This window comes from Myotis nattereri, assembly GCF_964212035.1.
Source record: "Myotis nattereri genome assembly, chromosome: 9".
NCBI classification, from domain to species: domain Eukaryota; kingdom Metazoa; phylum Chordata; class Mammalia; order Chiroptera; family Vespertilionidae; genus Myotis; species Myotis nattereri.
Window position 1 is genome coordinate 6,394,063 of NC_138084.1, and position 24,151 is coordinate 6,418,213.

At 44.5% G+C, this 24,151-nt stretch overlaps 1 protein-coding gene across 1 annotated transcript in view; it reads left to right on the forward strand.

Moving 5' to 3' along the window:
* KDM2A (lysine demethylase 2A) overlaps positions 1-23,783 on the forward strand; it is an 82,856-nt gene extending 59,073 nt beyond the window's left edge. Inside the window, exons 11-20 of the mRNA XM_081099850.1 lie at positions 539-933; positions 11,011-11,094; positions 12,603-12,872; positions 13,391-13,522; positions 14,982-15,071; positions 17,228-17,940; positions 19,971-20,134; positions 20,708-20,866; positions 21,664-21,879; positions 22,315-23,783. Coding sequence (XP_080955976.1) covers positions 539-933; positions 11,011-11,094; positions 12,603-12,872; positions 13,391-13,522; positions 14,982-15,071; positions 17,228-17,940; positions 19,971-20,134; positions 20,708-20,866; positions 21,664-21,879; positions 22,315-22,496 — 2,405 coding nt within the window. The 3' untranslated portion in view covers positions 22,497-23,783. The remainder of the gene's footprint in view (positions 1-538; positions 934-11,010; positions 11,095-12,602; positions 12,873-13,390; positions 13,523-14,981; positions 15,072-17,227; positions 17,941-19,970; positions 20,135-20,707; positions 20,867-21,663; positions 21,880-22,314) is intronic.
* The last annotated feature ends 368 nt before the right edge of the window (positions 23,784-24,151 follow it).

The window sequence follows — 24,151 nt, forward strand, 5'->3', positions numbered from 1 at the left end:
TACCACATCTTTATCCAGTCATCCATCTAAGGACACTTGGATTGTTTCCGTGTCTTGGCTATGGTGAACAATGCAGCAATGAGCATAGGGATTACAAATGTCTTTATGAATAAATGTTTACAAATTTGGGGGGCAGATACCCAGATGATGGATTCGTGGGTCTCATAGTAACTCAATTCTTAGTTTACAAAACTACTTTTTAAGTATACTAGCATGTGCTTCACACTGTCTACTTTTTAAAAAGATAATTAAATCAGAACCCCAGATTTGAGTTTGAACTTGAAATTAATTTACAATAATTTTCATAGGTAACTTATTTTTAGCACACAAAATCGAGCTTTTCTCAATCTTCTGAAAATGCTATAGCTGTGATTTTTAACAATGGACATATGGGTGTTGGAATAAGGAGAGACCATTTTAAACATGTTACAACTTCATTATTTATAACTTGAAGGCCCCTCCTATGCTGCCTATTTCTCTCATTGATCACATGGCCAAGTGGCTTGTTCTTACTGCATTTTTTTTTTCATACCAACAGATTTGGAGTTAAATGGGTTGGAATCTGGAAATGGAGATGAAGAAGCAGTGGATCGAGAACCCCGGCGCTTGAGTAGTAGGCGTTCGGTCCTCACTAGCCCTGTAGCCAATGGGGTCAACCTGGATTATGATGGACTGGGCAAAACCTGCCGAAGTCTTCCAAGTCTGAAGAAAAGCTTGTCTGGAGATTCATCATCTGACTCTAGCCGGGGCTCCCACAATGGCCAAGTATGGGATCCCCAGTGTAGTCCCCGGAAGGACAGGCAGGTGCATCTGACCCATTTTGAGCTCGAAGGCCTTCGCTGCCTTGTAGACAAGTTGGAGTCTCTGCCACTACACAAGAAATGTGTCCCTACAGGGATAGAAGATGAAGATGCTCTGATTGCTGACGTCAAGGTAAAAGTTGGTTGTGTTGTATCACCGCTACTGATCTGACTAGAGCTGTCAATTTCTGGATTCTGAGAAAGAAATTTTGTATAAGTTTGTACTGCATAGTGTTTTAGTTCCTAAAAAGAGGTGCCTGTTGTGAAAATACTAATATTTGTATCATCAGGACTTAAATTTAGTCTTAAAAACAAAAATTGCAGGCTGATCATAAAAATAAAGAAGAGCCTGGGAAAGTGTTTATATTAAGAAAAAAAGAGGTGCCTGTTGAAATATTACTTTAAACTTAAGTTACCCTCAGATAAACAGGCCTATTTCAAAACAAAAGTGGTCAGTAATAATGTCTAACAGTCTTACCCCAAGCAGAAGAAAGAAATTATTTTACGTTGGGTTATATTAAGTAGGTTTAGCATATTTAGTTTCAAATTTATCTAGTGGGAAGACATAAATATATAGGGCAATTTTTTAAAATATATCATTTTAAATATAATGCAACCTATTATATCAAGTTTCTTCATGTTGTATATCTTTATCTTTTTTTCCAAGAGATCTCCCAGCCATAGCTGGTTTGGCTCAGTGGATAAAGCGTCAGCCAGCGGACTGGAGGGTCCCAGGTTCGATTCCAGTCAAGGGCATATTCCTGGTTGCAGGCTAGATCCCCGGGGCGGGGGGGGGGGGGGGTGGCGCGTGCAGAAGGCAGCCAATCAATGAGTCTCTCTCATCATTGATGTTTCTATCTCTCCTTCTCCTTTCCTCTCTAAATCAATAAAAGTATATTTTTTTAAAAAAGAGAGAGAGATCTCTCGGTATTAGTAATCTTGAAAGCCTTTCCCATGCCTCATGTGTTGGTCTCAAAGAAATGAGTTTGTGTTTTTTTAAATATGTTCTTATTTTTTAGATATTTTTATTGATTTCAGAGAGGAAGGGAGGGGGGAGAGAGAGAAACATCAATGATAAGAGAGAATCATTGATCTGCTGCCTCCTGCATGCTTTCTACTGGGGACTGAGCCCACAACCTGTGCATGCGCCCTGACCAGGAATTGAACTGTGGTTCATAGGTCGACGCTCAACCACTGAACCATGCTAGCCAGGCAAAATGAGTTTATTTTTAAAGGATCCAGATTTGAGCCTTCTGAACTGGAGGGAGCTCTTTTAGGTATTTTCTCATATGTAGCCATTAAAATGAACAACAAAAAATGAAAAGCTGGGAATAACAATTTAAGTCAGTGTCTGGAACTATGTCTTGGTTGCAGGGCATGGGTATGTGTATTAGAAAGCTAACTCACAATTTGTAGTAAGTGTTATTTTTAAAGCCTGTCATAGATTATTTTAAGCCTCAGAAGGATTATAGGGAATAATTATGTCACCTTAAGGTAGATGGGCGAAATATCTCATACTAGGGGTTTTTTTTCCATCTCTGATTACTGATTCAAGTTTTTCTTTGGTCACCACTAACCAACTGAAGTGCTTCCAACCTTTTGCAGCTACCTCAGGAAAGAATTCCAAAGACTGGAATAGGACCTGCACTTTTTTTCTTTATATGATTGACATTTTCATTATATCTTATTGTTTATGCCTCAGTAAAAAGGTAAAAATCAGAGAGGCTAAAAGGAGTCTAACCTGGTGAAGTTGGTTCTCTCCCTGGACAATTGGTTTTATAGTTTGGTTTTATAAGGTTTGCTCTAGAAGAGGCAAGTGGCGTCACTTTACCTTGTATTTAGGGGAGGAAATGACAAAGTTCGAGGTAGGTGCAGCCCTGTTTTATAATGATTAATGCGTAGCACAAAGCAAACAGCCATAAATTTCCAGACTCACAAGCTAGACCTCAGACTCACTTCCCAGCCTTAAGTAATCAGAGGACACTTAGTTTCTTTCTTTTCCATTGTGATCGGACACGTGTAAGTATATTTTCCTGAGAATTTGAGTGTAATGTCTTTCTTTTTTTTCTACAGGAGTTTGTGGGGTTTTTTAAAATATATTCTTTTATTGATTTCAGAGAGGAAGAGAGAGTAAAAACATCAATGATGAGAGAGACTCATTGATTGGCTGCCTCCTGCACACCCCCAACTAGGGATTGAGCCCGCAACCTGGGTATGTGCCCTTGACCGGAATCGAACCTGGGACCCTTTAGTCCGCAGGCCGACGCTCTATCCACTGAGCCAAACCAGCTAGGGCCAGAATTTATTTTTTTATATGTAACCATTCCATCATGGTTACATGTGGGAAACATAAAATTATGACTTTGGGAACTTAGTAATTTGTATAATTGCCTTTAAGAACCCTAAGAAGAAAGATTTCTAAATTTATATCTCACTAACATTCTTTTGGTCTGGGTATTTCTGATTCATGAAAAAGAGAAATATCTTTTCAATCCTAAGGGATATCTACAGTGATGTCCAGAATCCAGTTGTAGGAAGCCATATTATAATCTGCTAATCATTTATACAAGATCAAGTATCATGATCGAAATAGGCAAACTCTCTTACCAAAGTAGAGGAAGCAGAGTGGTAAGGGAAAATTAAGAAAGATTTGGTTCAAATATTAAGCAGTGTAAAAGGAGGCTGCTAGAAGGGCAATGAGTTTAGGAGATACATTTAAAGAGGACTCTTTAAATGTAAACATTATAAAAGTGTCTAGAGCAGTGGTTCTCAACCTTCTGGCCCTTTAAATACAGTTCCTCATGTTGTGATTCAACCATAAAATTATTTTCGTTGATACTTCATAACTGTAATGTTGCTACTGTTATAAATTGTAATGTAAATATCTGATATGCAGGATGGTCTTAGGCGACCCCTGTGAAAGGGTCGTTCGACCGCCAAAGGGATAGCGACGCACAGGTTAAGAACCGCTGGTCTAGAGAGAGCATCCTTAGTTTATCAGGAATCATGAGAAACATGGCTGCCATTGCTGGCTAAGATAGAAGGGCACAGAGACTAGAGCATGAGGAACGAATCGACAGTAAGATGACTCCATAGGCTGACAATGTTTGAATTTCCCCTGCAGAGGCTTTTCCACAACTTTTTTTGTTTACCCAATACCATAATCATAATCAGAAGACAACAGCTTCAGATTCCAGCTCTGCAGGTACTTTAACTTAAGATCAAATTAATTGCCCGGTCAGCGTGGCAACAGTGGTTGAGCATCAACCTATGAACCAGGAGGTCACAGGTTCAATTTCCGGTCTGGGCATATACCCAAGTTATGGGCTCGATCCCCTGTGTGGGTCGTGCAGGAGACAGCCAATTAATGATTCTCTTATCATTGATATTTATCTCTCTCTCTGATATCAATGAAATGTTTTTTAAAAAAGATCAAATGAATTAATTATTCCTACGTTTGACTATATTTAATCTGAGCTTCAGATAATAGTGAGTTTGGAGCTTGAATAATTCGAAAATCTGAAAGAAAAAAAGCATTGGGTTGGTTAAGTGCCGAATAACTATACAACTAGAGACTGTAGTGCTAGGGAACTTAGTGTTTGTAGCACAGAAGGCTACACTGCAGTGGAGGACAGAAGCAAGCTTCGTTTACCCTTCCTGCAGAGGAAAGGATTGGTTTTTGTTGTAGCCTATTGGTTTTGCTGAGAGCCACAAACAACTGGCAGAAGAGAGGAGAAAAAAAGTGGTGAAATGAGATGTTCATAAACATATTTTCTGGAAGAAGTCAGTTTTAGTGATGTGGTATAAGGGCTTTGAAGATGCCAAAATGTTAAGTTCTACAGTGATGAAGAGCAAGTCATAGAATATAGAGTTAGAAGGGGATTCGATGAAAACGGGGCGTTAAAAAGTGTTGACTTAATGGTAAGGTTCAAGGGAAAGTAATTAGTATGTGTAAAGTTCTGATTAAGAGGTGTGTGGATAACCTTGAATCCTAAAAGTAGACTAAAAATAGAATGGAGTTCTCTCCTCCTGTGAGATATTTCATATTTCTAAACTTGAGAAGTTGTGTCCTGGATAGACGCTGAATAAAGAGGCAGGACCTGGAGCAGTGTGTATAGAACAGTCCCATTAATGTAGGAAAAAGAGTCTCTTTGTACGTGCATTGTTGAGGGGGCAGAGGAGGGCACATCAACTTCTGACAGAGGGTCACGGCAAGGTGGTGGGAGTCAGCTGGAAGACTGAGTTTTAATCAGACTTTATTGTTTTGTTTGTGTTTGTTTTGCTAATAAAAGAGATCTTAATATCTGCAAAAAGAAGCTTTTAATATATTAATATAGCCCTAGTTGGTTTGGCTCAGTGGATAGAGCATCGGCCTGCAGACCAAAGGGTCACTGGTTCGATTCTGATCAAGGGCACCTACCTTGGTTGCAGGCTCCTCCCTGTCCTGGCCCTGGCCGGGGCGCCTACAGGAGACAACCAATCGATGTGTTTCTCTCACATCAATATTTCTCTCTGTCTTTCCCTCTCTCTTCCACTCTCTCTGAAAATCAATGGAAAAAATATTCTCGGGTGAGGATTTAAAAAACTAACGTGCACATATGCCTAACTCACTTAATGAAAAATTCAGTGTTGTTGAATATTTTTCTATTTTCCTGTTTGCTCTTAAAGCATTTACTAGTAGATAAGCTTGGCAACCATTTGACTTTGGGGGCAAAGCCTGTTTTTCCTCTATAAATAACATCTACCTCAGTGGGGCTGTTATGAAAATTAATGATGTTAATAAAGTACTTAACAAATAGTATTATTTCAGAAAAAAATTAGATATTACAAATTTTTGAAATTCATTTATTTTGCTACTTTGAAAATAAGCATAGCATACTCAGTGCCAGGAATCATGCTTAGTGTTGGAATAAATATGCAAACATGTCAAAGATTCAGCCCTCAAGAGGCTTACAGTCCAGTGGTGGAATGGCATTAAAGTGGGTTAAGAAAGTAAGTGCATTCTAGGTTCCCAGGTGCTGTGCATGATAGAGGGCCCTGAGAGCACCCAGAGAGGGTCCAGTGGTAGATTCTGTCCTGGAGGAAGGAGGGGTCAGTCTTCTTAATTCACCAGTTAATAAACTCGCCTGTTAGATGATACAGATTGATTACTACAACATTATATAGATGGTAAAAGCTCTGAATTTATAAATTTGAAAACTGTACTTTGTGGTTCTATAGGCTACTGCTGCTCTGATCTAAAATTATAACATTTTATTTTGTTCTAAAAATTTACCCTAGACTCCATCCCAGGGGTATGATGGGATTGAAGCCAAAGTTATGGTTACAAATAAATACAGAAGCACTGATTAGAAATTTTCTTTGTCTGATATTAATAAAGAGAATAACTGGTAGAGGACCCAGTATAATTAGATCTTAATCCAGTAAACCAGATTAGGAGTGGGGAAAAACAGCCTGCATAAATAAAACTTCATTTGCAATTCTTACTTTCAGTACATTTATAATCACATTCTTACTGAGTAGAAAGTTTTAAATAATTTAACTCAGTTACAAGGCATATAGGTTAGCCCTGGCCAAGTGTGGCTTAGTTGGTCAGGTGTTGTCCTTTGCACCAAAAGGTTGCCAGTTCGATTCCTGGTCAGGGCATATTCCCCGGGTTCCAGGTTCAATCCCCAGTAGGGAACATGCAGGAGGCATCCAATCAGTGTTTCATTCTCACATCAATGTTGCTCTCTAAAAATCTATTTTAAAATCTTATTTTAAAAAGTATATAGAGTAGGTTAAAATAGATTTATTCTTTAAAATATTTCCATTATATTTCTGTATTATGTAATGTCATTTTCTTAATCTGATCTTTAAAAAACTTTTTTTGGATGAACAGATCAATTTAAATTTTTTTTTTTTTTTGAGAGAGAAAGAGAAACATCAATGTGAGAGAGACACATCAATTGGTTGCCTCCTGTATGTACTCCAACCTGGGGTGTACATCACACATTCCCAGGTATATGCCCTTGACCGGGAATCGAACCCAAGACCCTCCAGTGCATGGGCCGACGCTGTAACCACTGAACAATACCGGCAAGGCTAATTCTGATCTTTGTTGCCTATCTTTTATTCTGAATTAATGGGGGGAAGGGGATCGGCCTATTAATTTGTGATTTGGAGACTTATTTGGAGTGTTTCCTAGTGCCCTATCTGTTTTTGTTCTTTCCTGTGGCTTCCAGAATTTATATTTGCTACAACTTGAACTTGTATTTTGTTTCAGAGTAACATGTTTCCCTTAAGTATTTGTATTTTATCAACCCTCTAAAGTTAGATAGCACTAAGATCAAAATAAACACTTTCTGCTCTGGCCGGATTGCTCAGTTGGTTAGAGGGATGTCACATAAGGAAAGTTTTTCACATATAATAGTATAGGCTGATTGAGTCTTTGAGTCTTAAGTATAAGTGCAAAGAAGAGATTTAGGATAGAATGACCATATAAATATTTCAAGGAAGAGCTTCACCTAAGAGCACAAAAGTCCCTCCTTTCTTTGGCAGACTACTATACAAATTAAAGTATGCAGCCCTTGAAAATATTATACTACTGACTGCACTAGAAACTCACTGAAACAACCATGCTGAGAATAAATAAGAATTCCCAGTGGTGAGAGCTAGGGTCTTAGTAGCCTGGAATGTTTATTTCAAAGCAGCTTCTGTGATTTTCAGAAAACTCAGGTTACATTTCTGAGAGTCTAAAGATTACATTTAAAAATTAAAAATTACATAAAATCTCAACCCAGAATATGATCCTCTGTAGCCTGAGAGACTGCTTGTTCAGAGCTTCCCCCTGTCTGATTGGTGCAAGGAGAGTGGGTGACACGCATCACTTCAATGGCTGTTAGAAGTAGCATCGTGGGGCTGCTTTATCTAGGGAATCAAGAAGAGGCAGTCAGGACAAACCACTAGACTAGGCAATGTGCTGAGTCCTGGTGTCCTGAAGGTGGAATAATCTGAGGGGCAGAATAAGCACAATAAGTTAAGGTCCTAGGAGACTTGCAAGTACACATTTGCTGGCTCCCTGACCTCAGGTCACACCTCAGCTAACTTGACTTGGTCAGAAGAGCTGCCTAGGCATGACTCTTACATGGTGGCTCCCAGTTGCAACCGGAGGCAGGCATCTGTGGTAGACAGTTGATGTTAAACAGACACATTGTTTTGAATATCTCTATATTCATTGGAATGTATCATTCCTGAACGTTTTTCTGGAAACCTGTATGCTGGTTCTGTATTCTGGGCTGGGAGAGCAGCAGTGAGGGCAGTTGAAGCAAGTCATACAAGGGGAGAGAAGGTGCCTGCAGAGCGGCTCCGCTTCCGCCTGGCTCTTCCCGAGGCGGAACTTCAGGCCACTCACTGTGCTTGAGAGAGAGCAGGAAGAGTCCTGTGTGTGCTATCTGGAGAGTGCTGGCTAACTAACAATAAGAGGTGACCATGAAGGGAAGGGTGTGGACTGATACAAGGACTAATGCGGGACCACATGCCGAATGGGTTAAAGCTTTCCCTCCCTCTGGCTGGCGCCTGCCAAAGTCGGCCAGCAGCGCCCTCGGGCCACCCCTGGTTCTCCTATTGCAGTGGCGGTGGGAGGGAGCAGGAGGGCGGTGCTCGGCCCAGCTCCTCGGGCAGGCTCTCCTCCAATGGCCAGGAAGAGAGGCTTGAAGAGCACCTCCCTCCCGACTCTGCAGCAGTCTGCCTGGGCCCTCTGCTGGCGAGCCCAGCTCCCCCCACCCCACCCCCCCTGCCATCTTCCGTTGCAAAGCATTTCTGGGAGCTGCATGTGGGTGACGCAGCAGCATTGTTCGCAGGCAGAGGAAGCCGCGGCTGAGCTGAAGGTCTCTGGAAGGAGCTCTGAGCGCTGCACACTGCTCCCTCTGGGGAGTCTGGACTGTCCTGCCTTATGAACTCTGGGAGATTTCAGAATTTTCAATTAAATCGGATTTTCCAAGAGGCAGAAAACCTAACTCCTTCAGCACAACTTCCAATACAGGAAACAAAACAAAGACGCTGGGGAAACTTCAACCAAAAGCCTCAGCACTCCAGAGGGACGAGAAACACAAGGTCAGGCGGGCGGGCGGGCGGGCGGGCAGCAAACCCTTCCTGGTTCAGGGTGTGTTTAACTGTGGGGACTTCGGCGAAAAGGCTGAAGGACTGTCTGCTGGGCGAGTCCAAGACAATGCTGAGGTTACTTCGTGTTGGTGGAGCCGTCATTGCACTTGTTCCCTCGCCTTGTGGGATGTGCTTCTGAATTGGGTCGCTTGGCTTTTGGGAATCCATTCCCCTTCTCTGCCCAGACGTCGCTGTTCTCTTCCCCTTCCTGTGCCGTGTGGGGTGTAGGCTTGTGTTTGAATGTTCTCCTTAAAACCAGGATCCTAGATAGGCGTTAGCCTTTCTGCATTCCGCCCCCGCTCCCTGTCCCAAACCCCCTCTGGTGAAGGTTGGTGGCTTCTTTATATGGTTTCATGAAGGGCCTCAGCTGGAGTCTGTCTTTTTCCATGAAAACAGGGTGTGCTTGGTTGTATGGCCCCAGCAAAATAAGGCTTGGAAGGCAATCTGCATTTCCCTCCACACCCACACAGACCCCAGTAACTGAGTCTGTATGTGTTAACAGCCCCCCTCCGCCCACTTCCTCCCCACCCCACACAGTTTCTCCACCTACCCTGTTCCCCACAAAAATCTTGCTGGTAGCACTAGACTGCTTTTGGTGAACAGTTAGGCTTCTTTTCTACTCTTAAACAGTCAAACAGTCGCGGATCTCTCTGTGCCGTCTGTTTTGCTGAAAGTGGAAAGTCCCTATTTGTGGACAGCTCTGAGCTCTCGGGGAGAGGAAATGGGCAGAGTCCTACTCCTCAGCAGTGCGAAGTGGGGGAGGGGAGCTGTGCATTCTCTAGCACACATTTTGAATGGACCTGAAATTTTCACCCCAGGGAGATTACAGCCCATACCAGAGTCTTGTCCCATGAGGCACCGCACCCTGCCTCTTTACCCCCACGCAGTGTGGTACTAACAGGAGGCTCCAGAATAGGGTGCCATAGCAACTCAGAGTAAATAAAACGGCTGGAAATGAAATCAGTTTGGGGGAGGGGGAAAGGCATCTGGAAGCTTGGCAAAGGGAGATCTTCATAGGGAAGCTTCATGGGTATGAGTTAAAGGGTCTTTCTGAGTCCCAACTCTGGGATTTGGAATATGATCCTTAGGTTCAGAAAGAAAATGCTTGGTAAGGAAACGCCTCGTGCTTCAGAAAGTTTTGGTCTCTAGGCAGAGAGCCCACAAGGTTATGAGAGTGATTATTAAAGGTGGCCCAAGCATACTGACCTGTCCAGGATCAAAGTTTAGTTTTCTCTAAACAGTTAATATCCTATATTCACCTAAGGAAATCATGTCACTTGTCTTCTGGATTTGTGTTCTTTGCTGGTGTCAGAGGAATTCCATCCTGCTAGGTTTGGAATTCAAAAATTTCTGTCTATAAAACTTTAAAGGTTTCAAAATAACACTCAGCCAGTGTGATTCACTTCAGTGGCAGTTTCTTACTGTGGTATTATTCCTTAAGTCATTCGAACTAGATTGGTTAAAGCCATGAGAGAACTATTGTCCCTAAGATTGACCGTATGTGTGTGTGTGTGTGTGTGTGTGTGTGTGTGTAAGAGAGAGAGAGATTTAAGATTGAGATTTCTGTAATCAGCCTTAGAAGAGCAGAGCCCTGGGTTGAGCTAGATATTAAGACTCTGCTGTTCATATTATTAATTCAGTATTAGCCTTTGTTGTTGTTGCCATTTTGCTGACATCTGCAAATTGAAGTCAGTATTTACTCTCTGGCAGTATTCATTAACTGGTGTGGAAAAGTAAAAGGGTGAAGTAAAGTTTTACTGTCACATGTAGAACTATGTGACAAGAAACACTTGTCACCAGGGTAGCTAGCTAGCTGCTTCAGTGAAAGTGTCAACAGTACAGTGCAGTACACAAGAACCAGGTTGGGAACAAAGATAAAAGTTTTGACAGTATTGTACTAGTTTAAGTTTTCTCTTTCATTTTGATTTACTTGTTCTGCAGCTAGTCTATGTGAAGTGAAAATAGAAAGCTGATTCCCTGGCCTTCCCTTGGTGCTGGTGGGGAATGAGGCTAAGGAGTGATCTACTCTTTGTTCACTGTGCCCTCTTTTCTTCTGTCCTACCCTTAGGTTTTGCTGGAGGAGCTTGCCAACAGTGATCCCAAGTTAGCCCTCACTGGAGTCCCTATAGTACAGTGGCCAAAAAGGGATAAGGTAAGAAACTATTCTTGACCTTCAGGTTCTAAAGTATTTGCTGTCTGACCATTATTATTCTGGAAGAAAAAAGGACAACTAGAAGCATTTGGCATGTTAATATAAAGGGAAAATCATTCCTCAGTTTGTTCTGACTCTTAGGTCAGGGTAATTGGCTGTCTTTGGAGATGATGCTCTTAACGAAACTATCAAACTAGGAGACCTGTCTCCAAGTTTGGGTGCCAAGGTATACATTTGTTCACCAGAATGGATCAGTTCCTATCCTCTGGCCCAGTGACACAATTATTTTCACAGAATGATTTAAAACTGGTTAAAATAATTACATATATATTTAAAAGGCCAGGGTGTTTCTATGTTGAATTGAGACCACATTCTCAAGTTTCCTCTTAATTTGGACTTTCACTATCAAATTGAAAAGAGAAGATAGGAATTACCCATTAGCTAATAAATTGTCAGTTGTGAATTTTGATGAATCTTCAGTTAGGCCCTGAATAATTTTTCCCCACATCGTCCTTTGTCAAAGTTATTACATAAAAAAAAGAAGTGATCGCATTCTGATCCTGATCATGAGTTGACCCTTCTTTGGTGTTCCCAAAGCTGAAATGGCAGGGCCATCACGTTTTAGGAGTGTTTAGGTAGAATATAAAGTTATGTAGCTAAAAGATGTCTTTAAAGAACTGTCTCTCCTACCTGGGTGCAGGAGTCCCATTTGGCCTCTACTTGGCTACATCGGGTTGCCCCAAAATAATTTAGTCATTTCTGATTTATTGGAGTGTCTGCTATGTACAGGTGTTATACTTGGATTCAGAGTAATACAGAAATGAACAAGACCTGCCTCACCTTCAAGTAGTTTACTGTCTTCTTTAGGAGTATATTCTGAGTAGTAATATTCAGGATAAGGAAATGTTGGAGGGCCCCTGAAGTGACTGGTACCTAGAAAGCTCAACAGTGTGAGAGAGATGTCTCTGAAGGAATAGGCAACCTTTTTTAAAAAATATATATTTTTTTATTGATTTTAAGAGAGGAGGAAAGAGGGAGAGAGAGATAGAAACCTCAATGATGAGAGAGAATCATTGATTGGCTGCCTCCTGCACGCCCCCCAGTGGGGATTGAGCCCACAACCCAGGCATGTGCCCTTGACCAGAATTGAACCTGAGACCCTTCAGTCCGCAAGCCGACTCTCTGTCCACTGAGCCAAACCAGCTAGGGTGGAATTGACATCCTTTTTTGGTAAAGGTAATATGTAGATAATAAAGATTAATATTTTAGGTTTTGCAGGCTATACAGTCTCTGTCACAACTTCTCAGTTCTGCCAGTGCACATAAAAGCAGCCATAGACAGTGCATAAGCAACTGCGCGTCGTTGTGTTCTAGTAAAACTTATTTACAAAAAAAAACAGGCAGCAGGCAGATTTCTCCCTGGGCCATAGTTTGCCAAGCCATGTAATCTTCTACCTTTAGTCCTTAAAGCTACCTGATATATTTGACCTCACTGCTTTCTCTTCCCAGCTTAAATTCCCCACCCGGCCAAAGGTGCGGGTTCCTACCATCCCCATCACAAAGCCTCACACTATGAAACCAGCTCCACGGTTAACACCTGTGAGGCCAGCTGCTGCCTCCCCCATAGTGTCTGGAGCCAGGCGGAGACGAGTACGATGTCGAAAGTGCAAAGCCTGTGTGCAAGGGGAGTGTGGTGTTTGCCACTACTGCAGGGACATGAAGAAGTTTGGAGGACCTGGTCGTATGAAGCAGTCCTGTGTCCTCCGGCAGTGCTTGGCAGTGAGTGACCTGCTGGGTAAAGAATTTGGGGGAGGGATGGTGGTGCCAAAGGGACTGAAATATGCATAATATAGAGTTATTGAGAGTTGGAAAGAAAAAGTTACGCTCTCTCTTAGCTTTCTTCACTCTGTCCCTTTTCTCCCTGGGTTGTGAAGGAACATCCAGTACTAAAACTTAGCTAGTATAATCTTTGAGCCATATCCAGTTTTCAAATGAGAGACCAGCATTTGAAGGGCAAATCACTGCTATCTGTCCCCTCCCTCTTTAAGTGGATTGGAAAGAAAGGACCCCAAGACCAGGGACAGGCTCACTGAAAATAAACTGATCTCTGTTGGTCTCTAGCTACTTGATTCCTCCCCTATCTGCTTCCTCAGCCACTTCTCTACCTGGTCTCCATGTTCCCTACGTGTTTACTATAAAGTCACAGGAACCAAATTGCCCTTCTCAGTTAAAGGGAAGCTGAAATGATAAGGATCTAAGCCTGCTCTTTCCTTGGTTTCTATCTTTGTCCCCTGTAGCCCAGGCTGCCTCACTCAGTCACATGCTCCCTCTGTGGGGAAGTGGATCAAAATGAGGAGACACAGGACTTTGAGAAGAAACTCATGGAATGCTGTATCTGCAATGAGATTGTTCATCCTGGCTGCCTCCAGGTGAGTAGAGGCCTAAGGGGCTACTGAAGTCTCAGCTGATAGAGTGTCTAAAGAAACAGTGAAACAGAGGAAACTGGAATATATGTCACAAGAAACTGCCAGCATCCGTATTATGGGCCATCAGCTGTGGGTCATGTAGTGATGTAACATCTACCCCTGATCCAAATATCTCTACTGTGTGTCAGACACTGTGCTAGGCCTTGAGGACCAGTACACAAAAAAGTCCAGATTTCTGCCCTCATGGAGCTTATATTCTGGCCTCTGGAGACTGTGTTTGGAGTCTCCAGGCCATCATGGAACTGCCAGGTCTGATTTGGAATGTTTCATGGCTGTAAGCATCTTTATTGCATACTTGATTCTATCGCTGGATATTAGTTCCTAAAAGTCAGTGAGAGTTGTAACATTAGCTAATAACATTTAATGAGTGCTCAGTCTGTATCAGGCTTAGTGCACACCTGAGGAGCTTTAAAAAGTAATAAGGAAGTTCAGATCCCAGAGATTGAGTCAACTCTTCTAGCCTGGACCTGGACCGAGGCATTCAATATCTCCTACATCATTCTGACGTGCAGCTGAGATGGAGAGCTGCTGGTTTCCATGCATTCCCTTGTTTAATCTCTAAGAACTGTGTGAAGTTGGGTCTGCCTCATTTCTTTATATTTCTTTAAATCTAAAAAGCATTGGTGCTGGTACTTTTTGGTCTTCCCAGAGGTGTCAATTATGTCATGACTGCACCTGGATGACAGTGATTATAAAACACTGTTAATTATGAGAAGCAGCCCAATTTCAGAAAGATTCAAGAAAAATAGCATCTTAGAATCAATAAAATAGGATATTATCTCCACGATAATGATAATGGTAATTATGGAGCATTTATTATATGCCAGGCATTTATCTAAATACTTTACGTAATACTTTATTCATTTAATCTTCATCACAACCCTATAAGATGAGTATTGTTATTTATCCCGACTTTACATTGAGCCACAGAGACTAGGCCCCTGGTCTCTGAATCCAAGCAGTCTTAACTATGCCCCACTGTTAAGATTGGGTCTGGCACCATTCCTGTGGTGTTCAGTTCCTTTTTCAAAGTGGCATGGGACCTTCTGGAGTATATGTGTCAAGAGAAGAGACCCCAGACTCTCAGGAATTTCCTCATGGAGCCTAACTCTGATCAAGTAACCAAGAGTGAGGGTAGCAGTTCCCTGTGGCTAATATGAGACTAAATGGCTATCGTTCTTTCTCTTATGAGCCAATGTATTTAGAAATGGGTAACTCTTAAAGGTCCTTCCTAACCATGTGGTGGTTAGTGTTTAATAAAGGAGGCTTAAGAGACAGGGTTTTTTATTTTTTATTTTTTTGCTTTTTTTTATTTTTTTACTTTTTTTTATTTTTTTGCTTTTTTTGCTTTTTTTTTTTTTTTATAATGAGACAGATTTTTAACATCCCTGTCTACCTATAGATGGATGGAGAGGGGTTGCTTAACGAGGAATTGCCAAATTGCTGGGAGTGTCCCAAGTGCTACCAGGAGGACAGCTCAGAGAAAGCCCAGGTAAGGGAACTTTATCCAGATTTGCATTGTGAGAAGAAAGGAAGCATCAAGCTTAGGAGGTGTTTGCCTTTGCACTTTATTCACATGGTTTTTCTGATCCAGGGATATTTTTTTTATATATATTTTTCCCTTTGGTTAATTATTTTTTCTTTTGTTTGAGTTTTTATTTTTAAATATATTTTTATTGATTTCAGAGAGGAAGGGAGAGGGAGAGCGAGACAGAAACATCAATGAGAGAGACTCACTGATTGGCTGCCTCCTGCACGCCCCACATTGGGGATTGAGTCCACAACAGTCAAACCATGACCTCCTGGTTCATAGGTCAATGCTCAACCACAGAGCCACGCTGGCTGGGCCTTTTGTTTGAGTTTTTAATGTTTGGTTTTGTGTTATTGAATATTGTTCCACTTGGGGTCTGCAAATGGCTGAGGTTCTTATACAATCTGGGGTCCTAGAAAAAGAGGAACCACAGCTGGGCTGTTTGAGCAGGGTTGCTGTGGAGTGAAACTTTAGCAGAGATCTGAGGCAGCTGGGAAATACAGTGGTGTGCTGGAGTTTCCAGTTAAGCAGGTTCACATTTTTGTCATCTTCACCTTTGTGTCACAGAAAGCTTGCCCATCAGCCTAAATGTGTCCTACAGAGGCAGCCCCTCCCCAGAGGAGACCAGCCCCATGACCTTGGCCCTGAGCAGCTGTGGTTGCTGGCCCAATGGTCGCCAGTAATGTCAAAGGGCCCAAAGGACTCTAGTTACTGGGGCCGGCAAGACAAGACCTGCTAAGGGCACATGCAGAAGAGGTAGCTGGCCTAGTGTCCGTGATCCGGGCCCCGGTCTCTAGGCGCACTGTGTAGGAGTGGAGACAAGGGTCCTTGTCTTTCTATTTCTTTCCCCCTAGGCAGTGAGTTAGTTGAGTTTTCAGTCTAAATATCTTTGAGGACAAAGATTTTTAGAGTTGACTAGTGCTAGAATTCTCCGTATTTCAAGTTCTTATACTAGGAATAGGTTTGTTTTGTTTTTTAGGGTTTTTTGTTTGTTTGTTTTTGTTTTTAATACATATTTTTATTGATTTCAGGGAGGAAGGGAGAGTGAGTGATAGAAACATCAATGATGAGAGAGAGCCACTACTAGGCTGCCTCCTGTAGGCCCCACACTGGGGATCAAGGCCACTCCGGGCATGTGCCCTGACCGGGAATTGAATAATGACCTCCTGGTTCATAGGTCAACACTCAACCACTGAGTCACTCCGGCCGGGCTTGTTTGTTTTTTAATTTAATTTATTGATGAGGGAGAGAGAAAAACATTGATTTGTTGATCCACTTATTTATGCATTCACTGATTGATTCTTGCATGTGCCCTGACTGGGGATCAAATCCGCAACCTTGACCCATCAGTACAATGCTTTAACAACTGAGCTACCAGGACCGGACTAAGAACAAGTTTTTATCCTAGCAGATTTTACTGGTTGTGGTGGGTGTTTACTTCCCTGCTGTAGCAGATGGGTTGCCAGGTGCTGTATTTTAGTTTCACCTTCTGATGTATGGTAAAAGCCAACACCCAAAAGGTGATTATTCTCTTCCAACCATAGTGCACTAAAAATGTGAGGATAAAAAGGAGGAGGATTATTGCTTCTCCTTCACGAAAATCAACCTAGTGAAACATGTTAATTAGGCTTTATCGCAACATAGCCAAGGTGGCCTCCAGAAAGGGACAAGAGGCTGGAGAGCACAGGTGGCATGGGATGAGGTTGTGTTCCTTTATGGAAGGTTGTCTTCACCCAACCTGAATTCCTCATTTCCATCCAGAGCAGATTCCTCTGGGAACAGTGTGGTTTCTCACAGAGGTTCTCATTCTCTGCTTTGTCTCGTATCTGCCCTTGGTCTCTAGGGATAGGGTGGGGTGCTGAGTGGAAGCAGCAGACTGGTAGAGGCGAGCTCAGACACTGGTGGAGCTAAAGATCTGTTGTGTTGACTGCTCTCGGGTTTTGCATCCTAGTCCAAATGGTGAATGGAGGCCTCTTTTCTTTCACCACTAGCATCTGTTTCTTCCACCAGCATCTCTTGATACTTTTCTCCATAGAAAAGCAGTGACCTGTCTTCTCTCTAGTCCCCTGACAACAACAGGGAGGCACTGATGTGGCTTTTTTGGGCCTGTTTTATAGAAGCGGAAGATGGAAGAGAGTGATGAAGAAGCTGTGCAAGCCAAAGTCCTGCGGCCCCTGCGGAGCTGTGACGAGCCCCTCACACCCCCGCCTCACTCGCCCACTTCCATGCTACAGCTCATCCATGACCCGGTTTCCCCCCGGGGTATGGTGACTCGGTCATCCCCTGGGGCTGGCCCCAGCGACCACCACAGTGCCAGCCGCGATGAGCGCTTCAAACGGCGGCAGTTGCTGCGGCTACAGGCCACAGAGCGCACCATGGTACGGGAAAAGGAGAACAATCCCAGCGGCAAAAAGGAGCTGTCTGAAGTTGAGAAAGCCAAGATCCGGGGATCGTACCTCACTGTCACGCTGCAGAGGCCCACCAAAGAGCTCCACGGGACATCCATTGTGCCCAAGCTGCAGGCCATCACGGCCTCCTCTGCCAACCTCCGCCATTCCCCCCGTGTGCTAGTGCAGCACTGCCCAGCCCGAACCCCCCAGCGTGGGGATGAGGAGGGGCTGGGGGGAGAGGAAGAGGAGGAGGAGGATGAGGAGGAGGAAGATGACAGTGCAGAGGAGGGGGGTGCAGCCAGGCTGAATGGCCGGGGCAGTTGGGCTCAGGATGGAGACGAAAGCTGGATGCAGCGGGAGGTCTGGATGTCTGTCTTCCGCTACCTCAGCCGCAGAGAACTTTGTGAATGTATGCGAGTGTGCAAGACGTGGTATAAATGGTGAGCAGGGATACAGGGATCAGGACTAGGGGTATGGGATTAGGTGGCAGATTTTTCAAATGAGACAAGCATGTGATTTGGCATCTGGAGGCTTGTTGGGACCTAAAAGATTAAATCAATCTAGTCTGTTCCCCAGACTGGGGTCTTGTTCAAGATGTGGGCACTTGTGTCCATGAAGGATATTTGGCCCTTTGCCTCCTCTCCCTTATCCATACTTTTCCATCTCTCTTTACTTGGCGTAGGAAACTGGTTTGGGGGATAGATCTGTAGTTTGTGCAAAAACTTCAGTCATAAGTTTCCCCGCAAGTCAGTGAAACTAGTCACTTATTTGTTGAGAGCCTCTGATGTGCCAGTCACTCTCCTGGTCCTGGAGACAGATGACACCCAATAATTGTCTGCTCAGTTACCTCTCTAATGGGAGAGGTGGGCATGGTTTTCAAAAAATTTGAAGGTGCTCACAGTTTTCTAGTTTTAATTCTTATTCCCAAAATCTGGACCAGAATTGCTTTTTCCAGCAAGCAGGGTCCAGTTTTAAAGTTTCCTGAGATTTAGTTGTCCTTAATGAGGCCAACAGTTTCTTCTCAAGTTAAACATTAAGAAACTTTGGGCTTGGGGGGCCGGGGGGAGGGGGAGGTCCCTAGCGATGATGATCAAAGATTTTCATAGAACACTGATTTTCCTCAAGCTTCTAAACCCTAGGACATACTCTTCATAGCTGGGTAGTTCTCAAAGATGATGCCCAAACCAGTGGCATCACCTGGGACCTCGTTAGAATGCAAGTTCTCAGGGCCCATCTCAGACCACCTAACAGAACCTCCGGGGATAGGGCCAGTCAGTCTGTTCTTAAGTCCTCCAGGAGTTCTGGTACACATTTCAAGTCTGAGATCCACCGCTTTAGGTAAGCTGCTTGTTTCTGCCAGAAAAGTTTCATATGCCATTGGTGAAGTTTTTTCAGTCTTGAAATAAAGACCCCATTCTTCACAAACACAAGCTTATTTCCCAAATCTGAATATGTGAGCTACATAAATTCTCCTAATATTTCTCTTTGTAGGGCTAGTGGGCCTGCCTAGCTCTTTCCCTTGTTTTTAGGCCAAATCACATAAGATTCCCATTATGTGCTGTCTCCCCTTCTGCTGTCAGCTAGACTCTGAGCCGGGCTGAGGGAACAGGCACTGTAAAATATTAAATAGAAGCCTGCCTGTGGCAGCAGTATTTGTGGCCTGTGGACTAGCAGATTGCAATGGAAAGGATGTCCTCTCAGTTCTGGTCTGGACTGGCTAGAAAATGTAGAGATAGCACTGAGGCAGAAACCCAGGGTGGGAAAGAACTCTCCAGGCCTAGTCATAAACAGCCTCTTTTGGCTTGATACAATAGTGGACTCTTTCTAGAGCTTAAGGTAGGATGAACTGTGGATATACCTGCATCTCCAGGCAGCTGGGAGTGACTGACAAGGGAAAGAATATAGTCAGTCCTAGCTTCAAGCAGTAAGAAGTCAAGGAATTTTTTAATATTCCATCAGCGGTTCTCAACCTGTGGGTCGCGACCCCTTTGGTAGTCGAACGACCCTTTCACAGGGGTCGCCTAAGGCCATACGATTCATAACAGTAGCAACATTATAGTTATGAATTAGCAACGAAAATAATTTTATGGTTGGGTCACAACATGAGGAACTGTATTTAAAGGGCCAGAAGGTTGAGAACCACTGCCTTATATGCACTTTGGTAGAAGCCGTACCATTTTAGTGCAAATGGGGGCTTATTGTTTACTGTGTTCTCAGCCCATCCAGAGTAAATCAAGGTGAACTGGTCAGGTTATCCATCATTTAACCTCTGTATGGTTGCCATAGAGGACAAGCCCTATTTTCACAGGGAAAATACAACAGGCATGATCTTGTAAGCTTGTAGAACCCAGAGAGAGAGACCCTCCAGATGCCCTGCTTTTCCCAGAAGCCTCCAGCAGCCTGTGATGGAAGTTACTCTAACAAGGGATATTGAGTTATTGACAGCTTTTTCTCTTTCCTTCTGTCACAGGTGCTGCGACAAGAGACTTTGGACAAAAATTGACTTGAGTAGGTGTAAGGCTATTGTACCCCAAGCTCTCAGTGGTATCATCAAGAGGCAGCCAGTTAGCCTTGACCTCAGTTGGACCAACATCTCTAAAAAACAACTGACATGGCTCGTCAATAGGCTGCCAGGTGAGCAGCCCTGCCACTGTTCTTCCAGGGCCCAGTAGTGGGCAGGGAAAGCTGCTTTGTTGGCAGCAGTGTTTTAGGGCAGCAGTCCCATACCATAGTTGCCTTTCTGCTTAGCAAGAGATTTACTCAGGGTCACCTTAACTGCTAGTCCCCAGGCACCACTCTGAACTGGCAGACCAATCACTGCACTGGACAGCGAGAAGAATGGGATCAGGTACTGCTGCCAGTGCTAAGGCTCTCCTCAGCATGGCTACTGAAGAGGGAACTTGAATAAGATGTTGCTTTGATCAGCTCCTTGTAAGGACCTATTCCTTTCAGCATTTTGAGGTTTTAGAAAGACAGTCATGTTTGCATTGCTCTGGTAGGAACTAAGGAATTGGTCTTACCACCAAAGCTAATAAAGGAGAGTGCTCATAGGAATCTTTGAGCTGGATTACTAGGATAAAATAAGGACATAGTCTTTCTCCCATTAGACTGGGAATCCATTTACCTTAGTCAGATCAGCTGCTAGTAAAGGCTTTGGATGTGCTGATAGAGTATATATTATTGCATATGTATTTTCTTCCGTTGCAGGACTGAAAGACCTTCTCCTAGCCGGCTGTTCCTGGTCTGCAGTCTCTGCCCTCAGCACCTCCAGCTGCCCCCTTCTCAGGACCCTTGATCTTCGGTGGGCAGTAGGAATCAAGGACCCTCAAATTCGGGACTTGCTGACTCCACCTGCTGATAAACCAGGTATGCTCTGTGCCTGACTTCTCTGGGCTCGTCTTTCAACATACTTTGTATGTAGCTTTATCTTTCAGTATACTTCATCTTCAAAAGCAAAGGCAGTCTCAGAAATGACACTGTGCAGATTGAGAACAGCATGATAGAGTATATACAAGTACAGGTTAATGATTTAGAACCAGACACCTACCTGCAAACAAAGGAGTAAGCCATTTTGTTGGTCAGTGGCATTTGGGATCCAGAAAGTATAAAGCCTAAGGAAGTCTGGGAAGGCTTCCGGGTTGAGGTGGATCATTAAGAACTATTTGTATGAGATGATCTAGAAAATTATAGGAGTGTGGGAAAGGTAGGGGTATTCTGCACATACTCTCTTGATGTGTAAGGCATATTCCAGCAGCTGGGAAGGAAGAAAACATGTCTGGTTTCCTAGAAAATGGCCCCCACACACTGCTTTCTGAAGGCAGGGCTGGGTGTGGGCAGTTCTGCTTATTCCCTGCAAGGGGACCTGGCCTGTGAAGTTGCCTGCAGGTTTGGAGCTAGAATAGAGTTAAGAATTTTAGTCTAGGCCTGTGGTCGGCAAACTGCGGCTCGCGAGCCACATGCGGCTCTTTGGCCCCTTGAGTGTGGCTCTTCCTAAGCCTTAGGAGTACCCTAATTAAGTTAATAACAATGTACCTACCTATATAGTTTAAGTTTAAAAAATTTGGCTCTCAAAAGAAATTTCAATCGTCGTACTGTTGATATTTGGCTCTGTTGACTAATGAGATTGCCGACCACTGATCTAGGCTCTTTTCTTGCTTGCGTAGGTCAGGACAATCGCAGCAAGCTCCGGAACATGACTGACTTCCGGCTGGCAGGCCTTGACATCACAGATGCCACGCTTCGCCTCATCATTCGCCACATGCCCCTCCTGTCTCGACTCGACCTCAGTCACTGCAGCCACCTGACAGATCAGTCCTCCAATCTACTCACTGCTGTCGGGTCTTCCACTCGTTACTCCCTCACAGAGCTCAATATGGCAGGTATGCTGCTGCAGTGTTTCATGGCAAACTGCCCCATACCTCCTGGAAGTCCCAGCCCTTCCTGGAGCTTGACTGAAAGAACTTGGGTCTGTTGCCTAAACTTGTGTTAACTTGTTTCCTCACAACTGGACGGAAATGGATTTCTATCCCTTTAACTGATGGGTGGCCAACGCCTAGAGTAATTGTCAGGTGCCTAAGAGCACAGCCACCACCCAGCTGCAGTTTGGTCAACCTTAAAATGCAGGGAGTGAGATAGCAGGGGCTTTCAGAGGCCACAGTGATGATGGCACTTCTGATCCCTGAGCCAGATAGTTACGGGACAAAGAGGGCTTCGGTTTAGCATTTTGAAGGGAAGAGCTGGGGAATTGAGCTACAGAGGCAAGCTCCTGTGGCCATGTGTACATACATTTGTCCTTATAGTCACTTTCCCCACAGGTTGCAATAAGTTGACAGACCAGACCCTGATCTACCTACGGCGCATCGCCAATGTCACCTTGATCGACCTTCGAGGATGCAAGCAGATCACTCGAAAAGCCTGCGAGCACTTCATCTCAGACTTGTCCATCAACAGTCTCTACTGCCTGTCTGACGAGAAGCTGATACAGAAGATCAGCTAAGGCACACTTGGCCCAGACTGAACAGGAAACCAATCTTCCCTGACTCCCCAGCCAGGAGAGCTTCTCTCCCTGACCCTGCACAGGCTCTGAGGCCAGCGTCACACTCCCTCTCTGCTCTCCTGTCCTTTGAGCCCTTCCCATATAGGCGGGGCAGAGAGTGCGGTGGACACCAGGCTTACCTGCCTGCTCTTCTCCCTCCTAAGGAAAAGGGAGTAGCAAATTGATCTAAGGGAAAAGCATAGGCTGTGTGCTGTCGAGGTGCCAGCTCACCTGCACGCTTGCCGCCTGCCTGCCAGGAGGCCAAGCTCTCAGTTGGGTCGTCTGTGCAACTATCATCTGCACTAGGCCCTGGGGCCCTCCTCCCCATCCATGGTTCTGAGCAGTGCCTGGTTCTGAGCAAACTCCCAGGGAGGAAAGCAGCCCTGTCTCCATGGCCAGGTTCTCCTTTTGGTGCCCAGTGTCTCTCCTCTGTCACACTCTCCCGGCTTATACAGGAGGGGCCAGCAGCCCCAGGAATGCCAGACCCATACAGATCACACTGGTGCTGTTGAGGTGTCTAAGACCTCATCTGTGTCTGTCTCCCCTCTCCTCCAGTTAGCTTGATCCTGTCCGATGCACCAAGTCAGTTCACATAATGAGGCTACCCCACCCTAGACTTTCCTGCCAGTCTCTATGAGGTCCTGAGGTCCTTGTTGCACTTATTGGGGTTGAGGCTCTTCAGAGGAGCTGGAACTGTATCCCAGGGACACCCCCATTTTTTTGCTTTCTAAGCAGATTCTGAGATAGGCACCATCTCCTTGTTCTCACTCCTTTAGCCTCCCACTGCCCTTTTCCATATCTTTATTCCTGCCTGAATAGGGCTTTCCTAGGATGCAGGTCCTAAAGGGAGCAGCCTGTCTGCCCCTGCTGCGGGGAACAGAGATCTGGGCCAGGTTCCCACCTGCCTTCCAGCAGGCACTAGGCCTCTAGTGTAGTGTAATCCCCAGAGCCCAGACCTGTGTTTAGTCCCAGTGGCTCACTGATCTGGCACCATTGGGAGGAGGGGGAGCTCCTGCTTAGAAGCCAGTCACCTGCCCTCTGCCTGCGGCCCTGGAAGGGGGTGTGCATGTGCCTCTGTGTGTGTGGCTGAGTGTATTACGCGTGTGTGTGGGGAGGGAAGGAGGGGAGCATGGTGTCTCCCACTTTACCTCCCTGTATCAAGCCCCATCAGCTGCCCCCTTTTTCTTTGCATTGAACGGCCTGTCCAAAGATCCTCTCTCTAGGGCAGCAGAGAGCTTTTTGCACTTTAAAAAAAAAAAAAAAAGAAAGAAAGGTCGGAATTTCTTTTGGGTCAATATTGAAATGTGTGAGGAGATGCTCAATAGCAGCAGCCTGTGGCAAGAGCTTATAAGTAATAGATGCGGATTTGCACTCTGCTCTCCCTCCAGAAGGACAGTGATAGCACAACCTTGCCCGCCTCCTCGTCCTCCAGCCCCATCCCTTCCTGGCCCCTTTCTGCATCCCAGTCTCAGGCTCTTCTGAAACTCTATGGGGGAGGGCAAGGAGCCCAGGCACCTTGAGGAGAGACACCAACTGCACCCTTGCCACTTCCAAAGCAATAGAGGCAGAGGGGCCCCCTCTTTGCCGCCTAGCCCAGCTTTGACCCTGGCATTGAC